Genomic DNA, 23,202 nt, shown 5'->3' on the forward strand with positions numbered 1-23,202 from the left:
ACGTAACAAAATTAGGAAAAAGGGAATGGTGTCTCAATACTTTCCGAATGCAATGTCTATAAAGGTCTGTTCTGACAGGGTGAAGAGAGAACAAGTGGAAAGGAAGAGAACATCCAAAAAGAAGGGGTGCGGTGAAAGAGGAAAGAGAGAGTGAAAGCAGGGGCATTAGGCAGTGGAGTGGACTGTGGAGAGAACACTTCCCATTGGAGCCCTGCTGCTTGGGATAATGGGGTTGACAGGTCAATTCCCTAAACTTCCTCAGGTGTGTATACCATGCTAATCTTTTTCTTGTTTTACTATTCAGCCTATAGGCTAGGGGGTATAGGATATGTATTTGGACATGTTCCAAACAATATGTTGTTCAGCACAGCATAGGCAAGAGATTACATGGTTTTCACCATTTTGGAAATAAATTCCATCAACGCTGCCTGACCACAGAGATCTGTGAACGCAGTCGAGGCGCCCCCTCGTGTCTAGAGTCGTCATATCAGTCTAGCGTCGCAATCCACAAAACTAAATCTGGACAACAGCACAGAAGAAAATGAATAGGCTAGCACTTGTCCATTTCTCTGTGATAACATTTCATCGATATGCCTAGCCTTCTGAGCAAAACGGAGTCCATCCAAAGTCCATATCTGGTAGGCTACTAGTGTTGGCCAACACAATTTTGTCACATGTTTCCTTTGATTGACAGGTGCCAGTGACGCAAATAAAACCTCCGTTGTTATTTTTGGTCGTGTTGAACATCACCTAGGTTAGTAAGTAGGCTATTGAGGACTTGATTGCAATCAAACTTCCTAAGAGTGACACTTCGTGATTGGGGATCGTAATGGAGCTATGCATTTCTCATGACAATCAAAGCTGCTGAAATAAAGTATCCCACTCACAGAAAAGGCGACACGTCAGTGGTCGTGAAGAAGCTTAATTTCGTGCCAGAGGGAGGTAATGCTATGACTCACGTGTGCGTGCGTTAAAGTGGATAAATAGGCGATTCAGGCGCTCATAAATAATTAAAAAATGACACATTCTTGAGGGAAAAAAGGTCATTCGCACGCTGCTGGATTGAATTTTTCGTACTCCATTGGTATTCCGGTGTCGTTGGCTTTGGACTGTCTTGAGTCTCAGAACGTTGGGTGGATAGAGAACTGTAATTCGGTTCTTTGGTGATAGTTTCTGGACACGACAACCTGTGCACCCGCAGACGGTAAGATAGCCTATAGTCTCATAGCGCGAGCGCTCTCACGTTTCCGAACAGCCTATATTGTAGTATTGATTTATTTTCCCATAATATAACCGTGAGTTTTTGTTTTTGAATGCTGCACAGCGCTCAACAACTGCTACATTGTTGCGATGCTCATTCTTATTGGAGTCGAAAAAAGGATGAGATTGGTTTAGAAAAGCATAAATATTTTTGCAAAAGACCTGTCGCTTGAATGTTCAGATTTCCATATCTCTCTCGTTCAAAAGTTTGTAATTAAGAAACAATTAACATGTTTTGAGCAATGGTAGGCTATTGTTATTTATAGTCTATATGAGTAGCACGATTCCATCATTAGCCTAACTATTCCTTATTAACAATGACATTGACTGATGCTGGCTTCGCCGTGGTTATTCAAAGATCATCATAATTAAAAATCGATATTGCTATCCATTTTCCAACGGATGTTAGTAGGCTGCCCAATCAATTATATATTTTTCTTACTAACCCAATAATTATGGACAAAATGTGTCAAATAATTCCATTGCACATCATTGTGGTAGGGTTTTTCGTTTAGCATATTCCTCATTATGAATAGGTTTGTTAAGGATGATAAGTTTGTGGATTAGACATAGGCCTGTTTATTTGCTTTATTATTGAAGGCACGAAAATCCTTTGTTTTCGTGCTCTTTGATCTAATTAAGTAGACTGAACGGTCTGGTGCTCATCGCTTAGCTCGAGCGCCCAAGACTGATGGCTCTGAGATGGGGATGATTTCGCTTTAACGACCCATAAAAACTTCACTAGGGACAGTTTTTTTTCGTTCGTGTTTATAGGCTAAGGTTAGAATAGCGTAGCCTTAAATTTCTGTCAGATTTGCCGACTTTGTTTGGGTCCAGTATTGAATGCCCGCGATGTTAACGTCCGAATGCATTTCTGCATTTGACAGACGGACCCACGCGCCTGGGTAGGCCTACGTGTGTGGCGTGAGACAAATCTTCTCAAACCGATCACCACTGATTTATCTCCCTTCGATCGGCAAATGCGAGCCAAAAAAAATAAATTATTCCCGTCAAAGAGGCAGATAAAAACAACAAATGATGCATCATCCTCTTCGTATATGGCCACTGCACGGTTAATTAAAGCTCAATTTCATTGGTCAAATTCAGCTAATGTTGCCTATTTTAGGCTATGTAAATAGACAAACTTTCAAACATGAATGCGGTTATTTCTTTGTTTAATATTAGCCATCTATCTTAACACTGGGCCATTTGTTTTCAGCAACCGATTGGTTATTTTCGTTGATAATCTGATAAGAGTCCCGGAGCGCACGGGAATAACGGAGGACTGATGGCCACGTCTGAACCGACAGCCGCTGGCGGGGACCAGGACCCCAACTCCGCCAATTTACGACCTTCATCCACAAGTAGGTCTCTCTTTCTTCTCATTCTTCTCTCTCCCTCTCCCTACCTCACTCCCTCTCTGTCTGATAAAAACGAGTCTCACTCTGGCTATTTACCGTGTGGGCGACGTCGTTAATCATTCCGGTTAAAAACAGAGCTATCACAACTGCCTGCCGCTGTCTAACGGATCAGCGGCGCGCACTGAGAAACGGACCTCCTGTAATTGCCTCATAGAGCGTCGTTATGTCTTCAGCGCAGGGCATCGGGAAGGAATTATTTTTGGAATAGAAATCACAATTATTTGGAATAAGCCTATCGAATTTCCTTAGGTTATGCCTTTTTTTTATTTGGCCTATCAAATAATGTTTAAAATATTCTCGATTTTAAAATAGGCCTAATAACCTAAACACTAAATGTAGGCCTATGCTATTATTTATTGGCAAAAGATATATTCTGAATTTTAGCATTCAAATTCGTGATACATTTTTTAAAATAATTTCAATCATTTATCCCCTCTTAATTTATCCAATGTGTGGTCCTGCATCACTGAGAGCTGTTACCAGCGCAATTACGCAGGGAAATGGCTGGTAATTGCAGGCACTCCGTTGCTAGTGATTACGGCTTGCTTTCGTTTTCAATGACATTGGCGAAGTGTACGCGGAGGAGGGATGTCAATGTAATAGAGACCCGCTTCGATAATTTTACCATCGAACACTGAAAGAAGAGGCCATTTAGTAGGTATTACTGAAATCAGCCTTTTAGTCTACCCACTGACAGTTACATTTTAGTTAAGAAAAATCCCCAAACCCGCTTCTCTTTAGACCTAGGCCAAGTCATTTTTGTTTGAGAAAAATGGAAGCATAGGCCTTGTTAATCAGCCTGAAATTTCAGCCATTAAAACCATTGGCCTAATATGGAAAATTGACTTCATTTGATAGGCAATTTGACAGAGGAAGAATGTGTTTGACAGGTTTTACAGAATGCATAACCGTTTCAAAAAGCCTGTGATGTTGTTTATACTCTCCCTGTCTCTCTGCTGCTACTGTTGATTGTTGCCATTATCTCGCTGCCACGCTCTGTCTCGCATACATACCTGAGGCGGCCGGTGGTTCCTGTGTGCGAGTGTGTCTCGGGCAGCGCTTACCTTGTGCTCTGAGGGACACCTCGAGACGTTCTATCCGGGTCTTAAATCCTAGACAAATAACACCACCATAAGGCTCATATACATATAGATGTGCCTTGTTGCTGTCCCATTGCTTGACTCTGTGTGCTTGTGTTTTTTGTGTGGCTATGATGCCATTTTCCATCTGTATGTTCATGCAATATCAAAATACGTAGCCTATAGGTTGTTTCCCCTATGCTGCAGTAGTTCTCCCTATACTGCCTGGTGTGTGCGCGTGTGTGTGTGTGTGTGTGCGTGCGTGTGTGTCCAAACGGCCAGCCAGACATCACCATCTCGCGCCAATCAAAATACTGTGTTTCACCCAATTAATTTCTGCTCTCCTTCGCGAGCTAATTTCACGGGTGTTTATTTAAAACGTCCCCTTTGCAGGTTGCGTGCCAGTGTGGGCCTCTAATGGCCCATTTGGTTTGGACTGTGTGGATTCGGAACAATTCGAATGTTCAGGAATAGGTTAATAATCGCACTGATCTAAGGTCAGCGCTGCTTTGTTTCCACCCAATGGGGTTTGAGAAGGGGTGGCGTGAGCTCTAGAGGCTGCTGCTGCTTCTTCTGCATGTGAGTCTGCTTCATGCTTCTTCACTCCGTTGTGCCATACACTGCCACCATACGCTTTATAAAAACGAATCCACTGTCACCCAAATCACACTATTCATTATCCCAGAATAGAATTTTCAAACGTTCTCCCCAAACATTCTGTTTTAGACTATGACGCGTGGATGCAAGGATGCACGCGGAAACTGGGGATGAAGATCTGTGGTAAGTTTTAGACCCATGAACCATCAACAACGGCAATCTAATTTGATTCACTGCAATAGCCTACGAGAAACGTTGTCATTTGACTTTGTAGGCATATGAAGCCTCATAGGCCCATCTCCATACCCAGCATAATGATGCTATAAAATGCTAATATTAGGGCAAGGCAGTCGCTGACTGTCACTCCACATTCTCATCTCCTAAAGGTCAGTTGGCAATTAGCTTTAGGCCAAGCACGGCGCGCCGGGGTTCCCGCCCCGACCCCGCGAGGCACCCCATGTCCCTTCCTATCCATATCTCTGCAGTTGGCAAAGGATAGGATACAGGCCTACACTACAGCAAGTAACAATCCGCCTCAGAAATGTAGAAAATGCCTAAACATTGAATATTTGTCGAGATAGAGCTGTCCAATAGGTTTTTAATGCAGAATTAGCTGCTAACATGGTGTGTGCATAAACTAGGGCTATATACTAAATAATACATGTTCTAATTCCAGTTTTGTATTTTATTATCAACGCCTTATTATTTTTTTAAACATTAATTTCCTCGCCTTTCCGTTTGGAGGTGGTATGGATTTGGGTATCTTTATGCAAAACGTATTTTTTTATATACCTTATAAAATGAGATGACGTCGATGAGATGACGTGGGAGGGCGTGGGTTGGTAAAATCTGGGAGGTTCCATAAAGCCTCTGTTATGTTAGCCAATCCAGCAAAAAAAAGGTGAAACGATTGAATCCAGTATTTTTCCAACAGGAATCTTAGATTACCTTTTTTTCCTGGACCCTGTATATTCAATTTTTTTTCGATTACGTCTAGGATTGGTTTGACGTCATCACACATTGAGAAAAATATATTTCCTTTAAGAAATACTTCCTACTTTCATTGATTTCTTTCCAACATGTTTTGGTGGCAGGTTTTTGATAATGTCAAGTTAACATTTCATTGCAAAAGTATGCATTGTCCTACCATTGGTTCAATCCAAAAACAAAGAAGAGGATGTCATTAGCCTAAGAATAAATGGGTTTTAGCTCGAGAGTTACGATGCAGAACTATAATTCGTACCGAGGGCCCACATAATTAGGTAACCTGCCCCGTAATGAGGACGCCCCCTGCCGGATAAAATCAACACAATTTAACCTCCCTTATAACCCTGCAAATAACCTTAATAACGAAAACATTTACCGCAATATACGAGGAAACATGTTTATTCAATAAACTGACTGATTCATTTTATAGAGGACATTGCTTAGGCCTTATGAGTAATTTTCACATTTCTGTTCAATATGCACCAGGCCCAATAATTTACCCTCGTTTCTATAATATCCCCTTTGGGCTGATAAGGAATCGTTTTGTGCTCGGGGTTGAAATCGTTTTTTTTTTTGGGGGGGGGGGACTGAAAAATCCCTCTGTGACAACAGCCATCATAAAATTGTGCCGAGTTGTTATATGTTGGCCTATGTCAGTGTTGGATTTACAGGCCGTTATAGTCGTCAGCTCCTTTCAGTAAATATACGGGTCCTGTGGATGAGAGGGAAGATTAACGAGAACCAACCAGCAGTTGTCGAGGCTGCTGGTCTTGTAAAATAATCAGTGCCAATCTGCCAAGATTAGGGGAGTACATTTAAATGAAAGGATCTCTGAAGGTTTCAGAGAGCCTTGTCTGTTAGATATTGAGAGTCTTGTCTGTTTGATAATGCAAAACCTTTTAACATCCGATGTTGATAGAATAATTTACTTAAAACTGTATGACGTGAAAATAGATGTTTAAATCCTTCCATAATGACATTTTCTGATGGTAGTCTGCAATAGGTTTTTCTCTAAAATCAATGGGCTATTAATACACACGGACTTTAGTAAAACATAGACTAGCCTATCCAGAGCCCGTTAAATGTATCGCATCCGTCATTAACCCCAGTCTGATTCGAATGGGTTGGCTTAAATGCGGAGACTCATTTTGGTAGAATCAATTCAGTTGTTCAAATAACTAGGTATCCCCTTTCCCTTCCATAATGTCTCCTCTACACAAACATTTTTGTCTGCGTTTAAGATTTGCTCTATCATATTTTGTTAACATTACACGAACAATTCATATTTTATGGCGGAATATAATTGTTTCTTGTAGAATTTACTGATTTAACTCGGTGGAACTTGATGTGCACCAGATTCATTCATGTAGATATTAACTGAGGAAATTTTGCTTGGTCAAAGAGTTTGTCTTTTTAGGGGGCAGAGCTCATTAGATGAATCGTCAGCATGCTTTCCAACTGTACATTTGTACATTTACATTTAGGTCATTTGGCAGACGCTTTTAATCGAGAGCGACTTCAGTCAGTGCATTCAACTAAGGTAGATAAACATCCACATGTTAAAACTAAAAGGTTTATGTAACCGTAACTGATTATGTCATTGTAGTTAAACGGGTCTGTAGGTTAGTTCAATTGACAGGCTGCAGGCTCAGGAACTGGCAAAGAACTTCATGGTTGAGTAAGGAGCGGATGGGAGCACAAAGCTCCCTACTGACCTCTTCACTGTACCATTGTTAATTGGAAATAAAACGTTGTAATGTATTGGCGTTTTTTATTTAATTTAGTAGTTATGACAAACGCAACCAAAAAAGAGCTAGAGCTGACAACATTGATTCATAATGTGTTTCCATTAGGTGTAACTACCGTCCGAAAGAATGTGTTTCCATTTGGTGTAACTACAGTCCAAAATAATGTGTTTCCATTAGGTGTAACAATTGTCCAAAATAACCTGTTTCCATTAGGTGTAACTACTGTCCAAAATAGCCTGCTTCCAATAGGTGTAACTACTGTCTAAAACAACCTGCTTCCATTAGGTGTGACTACTGTCCAAAATAACCTGTTTCCATTAGGTTTGACAATTGTCCAAAATAACCTGTTTCAATTAGGTGTAACTACTGTCCAGAAGAATATGTTTAATTAGGTGTGACTACTGTCCAGAAGAATGTGTTTCCATTTGGTGTAACTACTGTCCAAAATAGTCTGCTTCCATTAGGTGTACCTACCATCCAAAATAACTGCTTCCATTAGGGGTAACTACTGTCCAAAATAACCTGTTTCCATTAGGTGTGACTACTGTCCAAAATAACCTGTTTCCATTGGGTGTAACTACTGTCCAAAGCAACCTGCTTCCATTAGGGGTAACTACTGTCCAAAATAACCTGTTTCCATTAGGTGTAACTACTGTCCTAAATAACCTGTTTCCATTAGGTGTAACAATTGTCCAAAATAACCTGTTTCCATTAGGTGCAACTACTGTCCAAAATAGCCTGCTTCCATTAGGTGTAACTACTATCCAAAAAAACTGCTTCCATTAGGGGTAACTACTGTCTCAAATAACCTGCTTCCATTAGGTGTAACAATTGTCCAAAATAACCTGCTTCCATTAGGTGTGACTACTGGCCAAAATAATCAGCTTCCATTACATGTAACTACTGTCCAAAAGAATGTGTTTCCATTAGGTGTAACTACTGTCTCAAATAACCTGCTTCCATTAGGTGTGACTACTGCCCAAAATAACCTGCTTCCATTAGGTGTATCTACTGTTCAAAATAACCTGTTTCCATTAGGTGTAACTACCGTCCAAAATATCCTGATTCCATTAGGTGTAACTACTGTCCAAAAATAACCTGCTTCCATTAGGCGTGACTACTGTCCCAAATAACCTGTTTCCATTAGGTTTGACAATAGTCAAGAAATAACCTGTTTCCATTAGGTGTGCCTACTGTCCACAATAACATGTTTCCATTAGGTGTGACTACAGTCCAAAATAGCCTGCTTCCATTAAGTGTAACAACTGTCCAAAACAACCTGCTTCCATTAGGTGTGACTACTGTCAAAAAGATCCAGTTTCCATTAAGTGTATCTACTGTTCAAAATAACCTGTTTCCATTAGGTTTGACAATAGTCCAACATAACCTGTTTCCATTCAGTTTGACAAATGTCCAAAGTAACCTTTTTCCATTTGGAGTAAATACTGTCCAAAATAACCTGCTTCCATTAGGTGTACCTACTGTCCAAAATAGCCTGCTTCCATTAGGTGTAACAATTGTCCAACAAAACCTGGTTCCATTAGGTGTAACTACTGTCCAAAATAACCTGTTTCTGTTTGGTGTAACTACTGTCAAAAAAAAACTTTTTACAGCATGGCTGGGTTATGGGTTGATGTCACTGCAGGGTCTGGCAGGGCACCCATGCAAGCACACACACACACACTCACATACACAGACACACACAGGCAACCCTCATCCATACATTGATCCATAACCCTCCTGCTGTATGGGGATTACCACCCGGGTATATAAGCATTGTCTGAGAGAGGACACCACAAAGACCTGTGTTGCATTTGTAACTGATAACAAGGATATATAAAACTCAGGTCTTTGAATAAAAGTAATTATAAAGTTATTTATCTAGCGATGTTGGGCAGTGGTAACCAAGCGTGTTCCCCCACTCATGCTGCTCCGTGCAACACCATAGGGTTCCTGCAGAAGAATAACAGTCTAGGGGAGGAAGGCCGGCTCGCAGGCTCGCTCTCAGAACGCCAGAAGAACCTGTTCTCCTGTGTCAACAGCGACCGGGATGCGCGCTTCTGCCGCACTGAGACCGATTTCTCCAACATGTTTGCGAGAGGTAAGCGAAGTTTATTCTTGCCAGACATTCAATATAGGCCTACTCTTTTTTTTATCTTTCATTTTCTAGACATGTAGTGAACGCTGGTCTAGACCTACAATGTTGCTAGTTTGTTATAGCCGTTACAGGCCCCCTTATCTATGAGGGAATCCAGTCTCTACATACATTTGTTTTCATTTTGTAAATGCTTTCCCCCTAATTCTTCTAGATTTACTCCCCGCCAAAAATGGAGAAGAGGCCACTATGCAGTTCTTATTGGAACTTGTGGACATCCTCACCAACTACGTCAGGAAGTCGTTTGACCGTTCCACCAAGGTTCTGGACTTCCACCATCCGCATCAGCTGCTTGAGGGCATGGAGGGCTTCAACCTCGAGCTCTCTGATCAGCCAGAGTCCCTTGAGCAGATCCTTGTGGACTGCAGGGACACGCTCAAGTACGGCGTGCGAACAGGTACGTACTGTACAACATAGACCACTAAACTAGCCACAACATAATTACGTGAAATATGTTACAAGTTTTAGACCAGATGTTTGCTTTTCATGCTTTTGGGACAGTTTTTGTGTGTATAACTTTTTTTATTATTTTTCATTTCTTATAAAAGCAGTTATCTCTCACCCAGCCAGGCAGACTAAAAGCTTTTCATTGGAAAAAGCCTTAACTTATAAAGCTAATTAAGATAGGCTGTTGTTTCTCTCCTTCGTTAATTGGAAATTAGATTAGAAACAAAAGACGGTAAATTCTCCTCTTTAAGCTACATTCCAATCCAAAACAAACAAGATTGCTGTAAAGCTTAAATGGTTAGGTTATATGAAACTAAACCAACCTATATAGTAGGACTATGGCCTATAATATTTTTTATATTGTATAGTCTATCTGGAAGTGTTTAATAATGCACTGTTTTATTGAACATATTGCATGTCATGTTTTTCACAGTAATTAGTGCATTGGGCTACAATATGTTTTTTAAATCTTTGTCACGGTCATCTGCTCGTGTTCACACCACATGAGCAAAATGGAATTCTACACAAAACCATAAGCTGTTCCCTCGATAGGCTACAACCAATCACAATGACGGGTTATTATTCCCCTGGTAATTCCGTTGACAACCTCTTCTCCGTCTCTCTTCTTATTAAACCAAGTACCGCCGGCAGGGATGCAAGCCTGCATGTGCTTTTTACAAGCCGTTAGGAAGAACAACAGTCAAGCTGTCCCTTGGGTTTTCCTTCCTACAGACCTTTAGCTTAATTCATTTATCATTTACACACACAAAGTGATGATAGCTAAGAAAAAAATGGTCTGTGTTAATTAGCCTACCTCAGTTGATTCCCATGCCTTCATTCCACGGACTCTCTGTCCACGGTGCTGCACTATGCCAACAGAGTGGGAGCAAATCCGCTTCGCCTTTCATATCTCCAATATGTCATTCAGTCAGTCCGTCTAGGGGGCTACATGACATACAGTTGAAGTTGGAAGTTTACATACACCTTAGCCAAATACATTTAAACTCAGTTTTTCACAATTCTGACATTTGGTCCTAGTAAAAATTCCCTATCTTAGGTCAGTTAGGATCACCACTTTATTTTAAGAATGTGAAATGTCAGAATAATTGTAGAGAGAATGATTTATTTCAGCTTTTATTTCTTCCATCACATTCCCAGTGGGTCAGAAGTTTACGTACACTCAATTAGTATTTGGTAGCATTGCCTTCAAATTGTTTAACTTGGGTCAAACATTTCAGGTAGCCTTCCACAAGCTTTCCACAATAAGTTGGGTGAATTTTGGCCCATTCCTCTTGACAGAGCTGGTGTAACTGAGTCAGGTTTGTAGGCCTCCTTGCTCGCACACGCTTTTTCAGTTCTGCCCACACATTTTCTATAGGATTGAGGTCAGGGCTTTGTAATGGCCACTCCAATATCTTGACTTTGTTGTTCTTAAGCCATTTTGCCACAACTTTGGAAGTATGCTTGGGGTCATTGAGACCAAGCTTTAACTTCCTGACTGATGTCTTGAGATGTTGCTTCAATATATCCACAGAATTTTCCTTTCCTCATGATGCCATCTATTTTGTGAAGTGCACCAGTCCCTTCTTCAGCAAATCACCCCCACAACATGATGCTGCCATCCCCGTGTTTCACGGTTGGGATGGTGTTCTTTGGCTTGCAAGCCTCCCCCTTTTTCCTCCAAAGATAATGATGGTCATTATGACCAAACAGTTCTATTTTTGTTTCATCAGACCAGAGGACATTTCTCCAAAAAGTACAATCTTTGTCCCCATATGCAGTTGCAAACCGTAGTCTGGCTTATGTCAACTTCCGACTTCAACTGTTAATACAACAGTGGTAGCCCAGTGATGATGATTGTTGTTTGTTGAATATCTTTCAAACTTAAACTTCAAGCTTTGTGAGCATCTTTATGTGAACTCAGACAACGTGGTTGTCATGTAACCTTGTTATCAGTGGATACGTGCTTTGTGTCCCCAGTATAGTTTCTCTGCACCTCCAAGGCAAACGTTTCACTGCGGCTCGGGTCACAATAGGAATACAGAGAAGAGTGAATGTGTTTGGGGTTTTTTTCGTTTTAACTTAAAGTGGTTCGTTTTAATAGCTGGAAAGAACACACACACTGTTTCAGCCCCCCAGGGTGAAGAAAACACGGTGGCAAATATTCCACTATTTTCTTTTGTTTCTTTAGGAACCTTTATTTAATCCAGGAAGTCCCTTTGAGATAGGATCTCTCATCTCTCTCTCTTTGTGTACCAGGTCATCCGCGGTTCTTCAACCAACTCTCTACTGGGCTGGACATCATTGGGCTGGCTGGGGAGTGGCTCACCTCTACAGCCAACACAAACATGTGAGACATACACTGCTGTTTTTGTGTGTGTGTATGTGTGTCTGTGTGTGTGCATGTGATGTGGACATCACAGTGCTGGCTTCCAACGTTTACTGGAAAGCCCCAGTGGGTTGTGATTGACATTTAAAGGATTTTCGCCATGTAGCAAAAAATATAATAAAATCATTATTTTTCAGGAAGTGTGGTTCCCCTCAGACCTGCTCAGTTACAGGATCGGAATCGGAAATCTTTAACCTCGGGGGTTAAACGAAGGCCAAGGCCTCTGATTGGTCAGGTCAAAGGTGTTTAAAATTAAGACCGTTGTATACAATTTTGGTTTTGATGAAAACCCATATACTGGCCAACCCCAAACTGAATCTCTGCAGTAAATTGTCAGGCTTTTTATATTATTTTTTTTTTAGATGCCTACTGGAGAACTTATTTGTATTGCTTTTAATCTTTTTAAATTAATTTATCTTATTAACACTTTGTTCTAGCTAGCTGTTTGTGTAGGTAGCTATCAAGTAAACCCAATGATGGTGGCACTGTACTAACTGTGTATCGAACAGTAGGCCTGAATACTGTACATCTCAGATAACACACACACACACACACACACACACACACACACACACACACACACACACACACACACACACACACACGCCCCACGGGCTGGTTATTGAACATTGATCAGAACTCAGTTTTAGTTGGTGGCCAACTCTGACAGAGGGCATGAAGCCCTGCAGAGCTAAACAACACAGGACCATGAAAGACCAAATAAATAACAAAGAGAAATGGCTACAGCATCATTACAAGAGAGAGCAAGCAGGGCAATGCCAGAGCTGCAAGAGAGACGTACACATAGAAGAGAGATCACAGACAATACATGATTATAAACTGGGTGGTTCGAGCCCTGAATGCTGATTGGCTGACAGCCGTGGTATATCAGACTGTATACCACAGGTATGACGAAACGTTTATTTTTACAGCTCTGATTAAGTTGGTAGCCAGTTTATAATAGCAATAAGGCTGCTCGGGGGTTTGTGATGAATGGCAGATATACCACGGCTAAGGGTTGTGTCCAGGCACTGCGCGTTGCATCATGCATAAGAACGGCCCTTAGCCGTGGTATATTGGCCATATACCACACCTCCTCAGGCCTTATTGCTTAATTATGAACTGGGTGGTTTGAGCCCTGAATGCTGATTGGCTGACAGCCATGGTAAATATCAAGATATCTTTTATTTTACCTTTATTTAACTAGGCAGGGAGTTCAGGGGCAGTCGTGACTAAGAACAGCCCTTAGCTGTGGTATATTGGCCATATACCCCCCCCCCCCCCCCCCCCCCCCCGCCCCCCCGCCACAGGATTTTGAGAGACCAGACATGTTCATTAATGGTAATAAAACAAGAACAATTCAAGATCAGAGTTTGATAGTAACAGAACAAGATTGAAAAGAAGAGATGCTTCACTTCTTTCTTAAACATTAGCTTAGGCAATCACCCTGCTTGGAAAACTCCATCTCATCTCTCGGTTGGAAACTTGGAACCATGCCGAGAGAGAGAGAGAGACTCGGAGAGCAGGGACACTAAATTGTGATACACACTGCACACTGCACGCTACACACACACACACACTCACACACACACACACACACACACACACACACACACACACACACACACACACACACACACACACACACACACACATTTACACACACCAGTTCAGCCTGGCCCAGATTCAGGAGATAGTGTTAACGCCCCATTGACTGCAGGCTCATTGTGAGCTGGTCTTAGCAGATAGCCCAGCTGGGCCCCACACACAATGGCCGCCCGGCGGCACTGAAAACCCTGTCACACTCAGCGACTGACTGCCCTGGCTCCCTGTGGAGGACTCATTCTGGCTCTATTGTCCCTGTAGATAAAGACTGATTTTCCTTTGCACTTGCACACACAGACACACACACTCACACACACGTGCACACAACTGACACAATGGTGCTCAGAGTCACTTAGGAGGTCTGGGTTGGGGATAATATGAGGGCATTTAGGGGCTGTCCCATAGGACAGGCAGGTGACTGAAGGGTAATTTTCACCCTGAAAAGACCAATGATTGGCTGTGATTGTGATAATGATCGCCATTATAGATATTATTGCCCGAGATGAGGAAAAAGTATTATCCTTTGTGCTCAGCCGAAATCGGCAGATTTGTCAAAATATTCTGTCTTCCTTATATAAGATTATGCTCTGCTTGTAAGGCAAATAGGATGTTCTAACAGTGACATTTTGTAACATGGTTACAACATTTAGTTTGTGATTTTCTGAGTCATTGAACCCTTTAGTATATATATATATATATATATACACACACACACACACACACACACACACACACACACACACACACACACACACACACTACCAGTCAAAAGTTTGTACACACCTACTCATTCCAGGATTTTACTTTATTTTACTATGTCCTACATTGTAGAGTAATAGTGAAGACATCACAACTATGAAATAACACATATGGATTATTTTAGTAACCAAAAACAAGAAATTTGAGATTCTTCAAAGTAGCCTGGCATTCTCTCAACCAGCTTAATGAGGTAGTCACCTAGAATTAATTTAAATGAACAGGTGTGCCTTGTTAAAAGTTAATTTGTGGAACGTCTTTCCTTCTTAATGCGTTTGAGCCAATCAGTTGTGTTGTGACAAGGTAGGGGTGGTATACAGAAGATAGCCCTATTTGGTAATCAGCTCAAATAAGCAAAGAGAAACCACAGTCCATCATTACTTTAAGACACGAAGGTCAGTCAAATTTCAAGAACTTTGAAAGTTTCTTCAAGTGCAGTCGCAAAACCATCCAGCGCTGTAATGAGACTGGCTCTCATGAGGACTGCCACAGGAAAGGAAGACCCAGAGTTACCTCTGCTGCAGAGGAAAAGTTAATTTGAGTTAATTGCCCCTCAGATTGCAGCCCAAATGCTTCACTGTGTTCAAGTAACAGACACATCTCAACATCAACTGTGCATATGAGACTGCGTGAATAAGCCCTTCATGGTTGAATTGCCGAAAAGAAACCCCTACTAAAGGACAGCAATAATAAGGAGACTTGCTTGGCCAAGAAACACGAGCAATGGACATCAGACCGGTGGATATCTGTCCTTTGGTCTGATGAGTCCATATTGGAGATTTTTGGTTTGCACTGTGAAGCATGGAGGAGGAGGTGTGATGGTGTGGGGTGCTTGCTGGTGACTCTGTTGTGATTTATTTAGAATTCAAGAATTCAACACTTTTTTGGTTACTACATGATTCCATATGTGTTATTTCATAGTTTTGATGTCTTCACTATTATTATACAATGCAGAAAATAGTGAAAATAAAGAAAATCCCTTGAATGATAAGGTTTGTCCAAACTTTTGACTGGTACTGTATATGTATTTATATATATTGCCTGCTAATATTGTACAATCTGTGTGTCGCTTCATTGTCCTGCTCTATTCATTGTTTGAATTGAAGACCAGATTGATCTCAGTTTGTCAGTCAGATTTGCCAATCATAATTTTTTTTTTAAAAAGCCCCGGTCCTATGATTTCTTAATGTCTGTCTGCCTGTCTGTCTGTCTGTCTGTCTGTCTGTCTGTCTGTCTGTCTGTCTGTCTGTCTGTCTGTCTGTCTGTCTGTCTGTCTGTCTGTCTGGTGTGTAATTAGGGCCCATCAGTCATAATCTGTGCTGGCGTATTGACTGGTACCTAATGTTCTAATCAAACTCTCCCCAGGATGGCTGTTACAGCCAGAATAAATGCACATTAATTATAGGGCTGCTGCCTAGATTTATCTCTCTCGCTCTCTCTCTCTCTCCCTCTCTGTTCTCTCGCTCTCCTTCTCATTTCCTCTCCCTTTACTTTTCTCACCCTCCTTCCTCCTTCTTCTTGGGGCGGCAGGTAGCCTAGTGGTTAGAGCGTTGGGCCAGTAACTGAAAGGTTGCTAGATTGAATCCCTGAGCTGACAGGGTAAAAATCTGTCGTTCTGCCCCTGAACAAGGCAGTTAACCTATTGTTCCTAGGCCGTCATTGTAAATAAGAATTTGTTCTTAACTGGCTTGCCTAGTAAAATAAAGGTTTTCTTAAAAAAAAAGCTATCTTCCCCCTACTATCCTCTTTGCCACAAATGTCTCCCATTCCCCTCGAGGTCATGTCTTATTCCCCTTCCCCTCTCTCTTCCTCCCCTCTTCTGTGTGTATTTGTGTGTCTGTCAGTGCGGCTCCCCTGTCCCCAGATGATGAGGGGAGGTCTGGGAAGGGTAGAAGGGGGGTTGTGTGTGTGTTGTGTAACTGGCCTTGTTACACAGTAGTGGTGCTTTCCCAATGAGATTTACCCCCAAAACTAGTGTGCAGCTAATGTTATCGTGTTTCCATCAGGAGTGTGACACTAAAGACTTGACGAGCAGAATCAACAGCCTTTGCATCATTCGAGACTTTTGCTTTTGTGAGAAGGTGTCAAAGTTCACAGTTAGCCATTGTTATGTAAATGTTAGCTGAAATATACCCCGGGCCTTGCCTTGGCTCCAATTTAGTCTGCCAGAGCTATGGCAGAGTGAAACACGGGTGCCGGCACTCGTAAGTGGAAACAGAAAAGTCTGAGCCTTTTGGGTAGAATTCTGGGGTAAATTGTAATTGGAAATGCTCCATAGGTGGAGGAGTGAGGGAGGCGGGGAAGGAAGGGGAAGGATGTGGGGAGGTCAGGCATCAGAAGTGCATAGCCTTAGGGCCACAAAATTCACACAACCCAACCCAGAGTCGCTTACAAATGTCATAGATCATTTCAGTCAACCAGAGATGTTGCCCTCTCTTTCTGAAATGACAAATCACAACATCTCAGCCAGGGTGGGGCTCAATTTAGAATGTTTGAATTGACTCCCATTAAGCTCATTGAAATTAGAATTGAATTGGCCACTCCCGACAGGATGTAGAATTTTAATTTGAATAACAGGAAGTATAATTCAATTCAGTGCATTTCAAATCAATTCCACTCAGTCATAGAACATGAGAGTTTCATTGAATCTTAAAGGTCACACTTCCAGATACCAAAGAATATATCACTTTCCTCTGGAAACAAAGCTCATATACCTTTTAACCTTACTGGTTAGAATAGACTATTCTTTTTCCACCAACCATTTCATTTGTTTTCTTCTTTTTGAAGGCTTCAGGGTCAACTTGAGGGTTAAACTAATGCATTCTGGGAAATGTTGTATTTTCCCCATATTGAAAAATGTAAGTGACGAATTAAATATAATAACTTAGTATATTCGTTATCACAGGAGGTTGGTGGCACCTTAATTGGGGAGGTCAGACTTGTGATTATCGCTGGAGCGGATTTGGTGAAATGGTATCAAATACATCCAATACATGGTTTCCATGTGTTTGATGCCATTCCAGTAGCTCCGTTCCAGACATTATTATGAGCCGTCCTCCCCTCAGCAGCCTCCACTGATTCGCATACAGGTTTTGTCTTCCTTGACCATCCATTTCAAGATTCATTTCAATTTTTTTCAACAATATTCTATATGCATGTATATAACAACCTGTTTGATGTTTTATGTACAATATGTATATTTGTATTGCCTACACCTAATGTGGAATAGAAGAGGCATTTGAATTTCATTGAGTTTCACTGAATTCAATTATTTTTTCCATTGATTCAAATTTGAATTGTGATTCTGAATCCTGTTTACTACTTCAATTCAAATGTAATTCAAATTCAAGAATTGAATTGGAATTTATGAGGCATTCTCAAATCAATTGTGAAATGAGCCAAACCCTGATCTCAATATTCAATAGAGATTGAAACAAAAGCCTCGTCTCCTCTCTCCCTCTGTCTCTGTCTCTACATCTGCATCTTGTCTTCCCTTTTCTCTCCATTCCATTGGTTCCACACCTGTGCTCCCCTTCTCTCTCCTTCACTCTCTCATTCATTCTCTTTTTCTCTTCCTCCACTCTGAAGCAGGAAATAGATTTGGGGCTAAAGCCTTCTTATCTCTCCCCAACACAAGCCCCCCCCCCCCCCCCCCCCCCCCCCCCCTCCCACACACACACACACACACCCTTCAGCCAGTCGCATCAAAAGCCTCTGTTGTGATTGACAGAATTGACAGATAACCATCAGAGCTTTGTGTGCTTTAATTAAACGCTGACTGATACTTTAAAAGGATTTGAATATGAATGTCTGCTCCCTGTCTCATATCAGGCGAATTCTAATTAGTTCAACTCTGTCAGCAAAATTTGCTTGTGTGCGTAAATGTGTGTGTGTGTGTGTGTGTGTGGCTAATTTAATGGAACTTTAAGTCCATAGGGTTGTCTTGCAGTTCTAGCAGTAGCTCTGGGTCCTCAGCTCAGTTTAGCCATGCAAAAATAACATCCTTAAATATGTTTAACTTGTTCACCGGAAGTAGTCTGAGCTGGAACGTAGGAAAAGGGTCAAAGGTCTATGTGACCTAAATATTTTAAGTGAAATGTTGCAATAAATATTGTTTTGAGTGAATCGATAGTTGTATGAATTGATTGATTCATGTATTATTATATTGACCGCCAGGTTCACCTATGAGATCGCTCCAGTGTTTGTCCTGATGGAGCAGCTGACGCTGAAGAAGATGAGAGAGATTATTGGCTGGCCCTCAGGAGAGGGGGACGGAATATTCTCACCAGGTATGTAGAATATGGAGTGTATGTGTGTGTGTGTGTGTGTGTGCAGGCATACAGTATGTGAGTACGTTATGTGTGTTACTGCATGTCCAATACTGTTTGATATATTTTCAATATAGAAGTGATCATGTACAACAGGACTGGATACATTTTATTGTCCTGTCATGTGGAAATGTATCATTGGATTGTGCCAAAATCAGGTGGTCATGTCTGCCTGTATTGGACTAGCTGCTGTCCATGGTCCTGTTCTGACCGGTCATTCTCTCTCTGTCCACAGGGGGTGCCATCTCTAACATGTACAGTGTGATGATCGCTCGCTACAAGTACTTCCCTGAGGTCAAGGCCAAGGGCATGTCTGCCGCTCCCCGTCTGGTGCTTTTCACATCAGAACATGTATGTCACACGCACACACGCACACACGCACACACACATGCACACTCACAAGCAAAAACACACTCTGAAGAAATCCTCAATAGTGTCGGTTTTAAATTGTTTAAGTTCCTGTATTTTCCTGAAATCCCACAGAGCCACTACTCTATCAAGAAGGCAGGGGCAGCTCTGGGCTTTGGCTCAGAGAACGTGGTCCTGCTGAGCACAGATGAGAGGTACGCTACAGCTACACACAAAGGTTGCACCTGACCCACTGTAGATATACATTAAGATAGATCAGCTGGTTCTCTGTTCCTGTTCTTTCTCAGGGGGAGAGTTATTCCTGCTGATCTAGAAGCTAAGATCCTCGATGTCAAGCAGAAGGTGATTCTCTCTCTCCTTCCCTCTGTCTCTGTATATCTCTCTCTCCCTGTCTGTCTCTCTCTCTGTCGTTTCCTCTGTCTCTCTATCTCTTTTTGTCTCTGTCTGTATGTCCGTCTCTCTCTCTCTCTCTCTCTCTCCCTCTTTCTCTCTCTGTTTCTTACATGAAGGGTTATGTCACTTTGTGACTCCTGTGACATTGTGTTCCTCCAGGGTTATCATCCACTGTTTGTGAACGCTACAGCTGGTTCCACTGTTTACGGAGCATTTGACCCCATCAATGAGATTGCTGACATCTGCGAGAAATACAACATGTGGTTGCACGTAGACGTGAGTACAGTGTGTTTGTGTGTTTGGGGACAATATTGTTTTTTCCTAATGTTCTATTGGTGCGTGTGTTCTTTCTCCAGGGTGCATGGGGAGGTGGTCTCCTGATGTCCAGGAAGCATCGCCATAAGTTCAGCGGTGTTGAGAGGTACTGACACACACACACAAACACACAAACACACACACACACATTCCTTAATTCACACTACAAACACGGTAACGACTGCTGTTCCTCTTTTAGGGCTAACTCTGTCACGTGGAATCCTCACAAGATGATGGGAGTGCCTCTACAGTGCTCCGCCATCCTGGTCAGAGAGAAGGTGAGGACAAACACACACGCGCACACACACACACACACACACACAGAGAGACACTCTCGCTCTCTATATAACCCTGTTCTTTCTCTCTGTAGGGTATTCTGGCGGGCTGTAACTCGATGTGCGCAGGGTACCTGTTCCAGCCTGATAAACAGTATGATGTCAGCTATGACACGGGAGACAAAGCCATCCAGTGTGGGCGCCACGTTGACATCTTTAAGTTCTGGCTCATGTGGAAGGCCAAGGTGAGTCAATGTTACATGAATCTAGTATTTGGTCATATCCAGGCTTCTAATTACATATAGACCCCAATGGGGTTTCAACACTTATAGGAATGCCCTGCTGTCCCCAGCCAGCACCTCTGTATTTTCAGCTCTTATTAATCATTGTAATATTTATATTTTTTCCGCAGGGCACCATAGGATTTGAGCAGCACATTGACAAGTGTCTGGACCTGTCTCAGTACCTCTACGACAAGATCAGGAACAGAGAGGGATACGAGATGGTGTTCGATGGAGTGGTAAGCAACTGACCTAGTTTTTCCTTTCCTCCCTCAGTCATCCCCCCCTTCCTTCCACAGCCGCAGGAAGTAGGGGTGTTGAAAAAATTATAGTAATAAAACAAATCCTTAATTAAGGTCAAAATATTCTAAATGTGTGTCTTCTCTCCGTAGCCCCAGCACACCAATGTATGTTTCTGGTACATTCCACCCAGCCTGAGAGGCATGGAACACAACAGCAAAGAGTATCGAGAGAAACTTCACAAGGTAATTGTTGTACCGTCTTCTATCTTTTCAAATGTTCCAGACACGTTATTCCAGTATTCTAAAATATGTTATATTCCCCTCCCATCCTCCAGGTGGCGCCCAATATCAAAGCAATGATGATGGAGTCTGGTACGACCATGGTGGGCTACCAGCCTCAGGGCCAGAAGGTCAACTTCTTCCGCATGGTCATCTCCAACCCTGCAGCCCTCCAGTCAGACATCGACTTCCTTATTGACGAGATCGAGAGGCTGGGGCGTGACCTGTAGATGGCACCAACACAGTAGCCGGAGGCCGGAACTGCAGTTTTCAATATTTTACCTGTGACCACACTAATCGGGCTCTGAGAGAATTTTGGAGCTGTTCTTGATTTGTCCTAAACAATTCTCTCTGAAGGTAGGATGTGTAAACCACAGCTTTTATGGCATGATGGGTACACACTCCAATACTAAAGTTTGACTAATATTTGTATGTGTGTGTTTGTAGTAGAGTACTGTGTTGTATGTGTGTTCAAGTCCGTAAAGCAGTTATTTGTCTGTGTTGCACAGTAGATTAGGTATATTAAATGATGTAAGGTAAGGTAACACAGGGAAACCCTCTACATTGGTGTGTGTGTGTATGCGTGTGTGTGTGAAAACAAAGAAATGCCTGAGAGCACATATAGAATACAATATACTATGATATATGAATATTATGATATACACGATGCATCACTTGCACTCAGCATATATATAATTCTAGAGACAGATGCACCAACCCTTTCTCCTAGCGTTAAACCTTGACCTCCAGTGTGTGTTTCGTGGAGAAGGTGTGTGTGTGTAACAGTGTATGTACCCCATGCTGTAACTTAATGCTGTATTGACCTTTGAACTATGACCTTAGTGTTGACTATTGGCTGAAAATGCCCCTAGTTACTGATCAAGTGTCAGTAATATGTTTTTCTCCCTAATGGTTAATATTATTAATTTTAGGTATTGGGGAGGGTAAGCTGATCCTGGATCTGTGTCTAAAGGCAAATTCTACTTGCAGAGTGTAAAACACTGGCTCCTGGCCTGTGTGGAACAAGCAAACAGTATGTCATTTTTGAAGATGTTTAAATACTAATATGATAACTATAAATATATATAAAGTTAAAATATGAATTATTTATGACATTACCAGTGTTTCAAAAGTCAAGTATTTTCCTCCATTTGTAAATGTATATTTTATGTATATTCTATAGCCTCTATGTAATCTGTATGTTTTGATGAATAATGCTATTAGTCAATGATATGTTAATATATTATAGTGAATATGTGAGCCAAAGAAAGTGAATCGGGAACATACAGCAATCCACAGCCCTTTAGATAGCAGAAATACACTAAATCACATGTAAGATATCCTAAAATATGTGACTTAATTGCCCTGATCCCCAGTGCAATCGGCATAGTGTGTATCTGTGATTGTGTCGCTCTGACTGAATGTTGTGCAGTGATCCGATTGACTGTATGATACTTAATTATTATAAGATTATAAGGAGATTATACATCTATTCATTTGCCAAGAGCCATATATATATATATGGTACCGTCATTTGAGAAGCAGCCTTACCGGCTTTTTGATGTCAACTCTGGCGTTAACTTGTCAGTCCTTCGTCTAGCAAGAAGCACAAGGCTATCGAGAGGGGAATGTACTCTTCAAAGACGGATGAGAGAAAGAGGATTGTTCCTGTCTGACAGAAATATTATTAGAAAAATGTAATATACTTGCTTATGTATGTATTATTGTATTATGTTACATACATACCCTCAGTGTTTTGGGAACTCATTGGAAAATCTAAGAGTTTCAGTTAGTGTCTTTGCACAGTAATATCCTTCTTTATTTCTTCCATTTTAAATGGATGTGCATTGCAGTATTTTAAGAATGATGTGATTTATAGAAATATAATTAATTTATTGATGGTATGTAGGGACCAGCTAAGTAAACTGCACAGTGATCTAAACCATGTGACCAATCTTAATGTGTATGAAGCCGTAGTGGGAGAATTGTCTTTAGGAAGGTACCGTAGGCACTTTAACTCACAATCATGCAATGTGCAGCTACAATAAAGTCTATTAAGAAACAGTGGGTCTTATTGTTTCAACTGTTTCTGGTAGGATAGGAGTGTGAAGACAGTACCTGTCAGATAGGAGTGTGAAGACAATACCTCTCTCATAGGAGTGTGTAGACATTTGCACCATTCCACGGGTTTTCGCTCCTGCCTTGTACCTGATTGATGAATTAAGGTCACTGATGAGTAAGGAACTCCCCTCGTCTGGTTGTCTAGGTCTTAATTG

At 41.6% G+C, this 23,202-nt stretch overlaps 1 protein-coding gene across 5 annotated transcripts; it reads left to right on the top strand.

The window, feature by feature from the left end:
• The first annotated feature begins 241 nt into the window (after positions 1-241).
• On the top strand, positions 242-22,991 carry LOC110509206 (glutamate decarboxylase 1). Of its 5 annotated transcripts, none has more exons than XM_036966550.1 (17): positions 242-262; positions 2,480-2,624; positions 4,487-4,540; positions 9,041-9,193; positions 9,402-9,644; positions 11,954-12,044; positions 18,621-18,733; positions 19,008-19,123; positions 19,256-19,335; positions 19,429-19,483; positions 19,694-19,810; positions 19,891-19,955; positions 20,049-20,127; positions 20,220-20,369; positions 20,537-20,644; positions 20,798-20,890; positions 20,983-22,991. In XM_036966550.1, exons 2-17 carry the CDS (start codon positions 2,549-2,551, stop codon positions 21,154-21,156), a joined length of 1,767 nt encoding a protein of 588 aa, XP_036822445.1. In that variant the 5' UTR covers positions 242-262; positions 2,480-2,548; the 3' UTR covers positions 21,157-22,991. The 5 variants fall into 5 exon arrangements, with proteins under 5 accessions (XP_036822445.1, XP_036822444.1, XP_036822443.1 ...); XM_036966549.1 differs by lacking the exon at positions 242-262 and adding an exon at positions 537-638; XM_036966548.1 differs by lacking the exon at positions 242-262 and adding an exon at positions 768-942.
• The last annotated feature ends 211 nt before the right edge of the window (positions 22,992-23,202 follow it).

The sequence above is a fragment of the Oncorhynchus mykiss genome, chromosome 28 (genome assembly GCF_013265735.2).
Source record: "Oncorhynchus mykiss isolate Arlee chromosome 28, USDA_OmykA_1.1, whole genome shotgun sequence".
Lineage (NCBI taxonomy): Eukaryota > Metazoa > Chordata > Actinopteri > Salmoniformes > Salmonidae > Oncorhynchus > Oncorhynchus mykiss.

What these genes read in the sequence shown, in the direction of transcription:
- LOC110509206 (XM_036966550.1), top strand. Translation starts at nt 2,549, where the DNA reads ATGGCCACGTCTGAACCGACAGCCGCTGGCGGGGACCAGGACCCCAAC. An exon ending in ACTGGGGATGAAGATCTGTG is followed by an intron (nt 4,541 to 9,040) that starts GTAAGTTTTAGA and finishes GCAACACCATAG; the next exon opens with GGTTCCTGCAGAAGAATAAC. An exon ending in ACATGTGGTTGCACGTAGAC is followed by an intron (nt 19,811 to 19,890) that starts GTGAGTACAGTG and finishes TTCTTTCTCCAG; the next exon opens with GGTGCATGGGGAGGTGGTCT.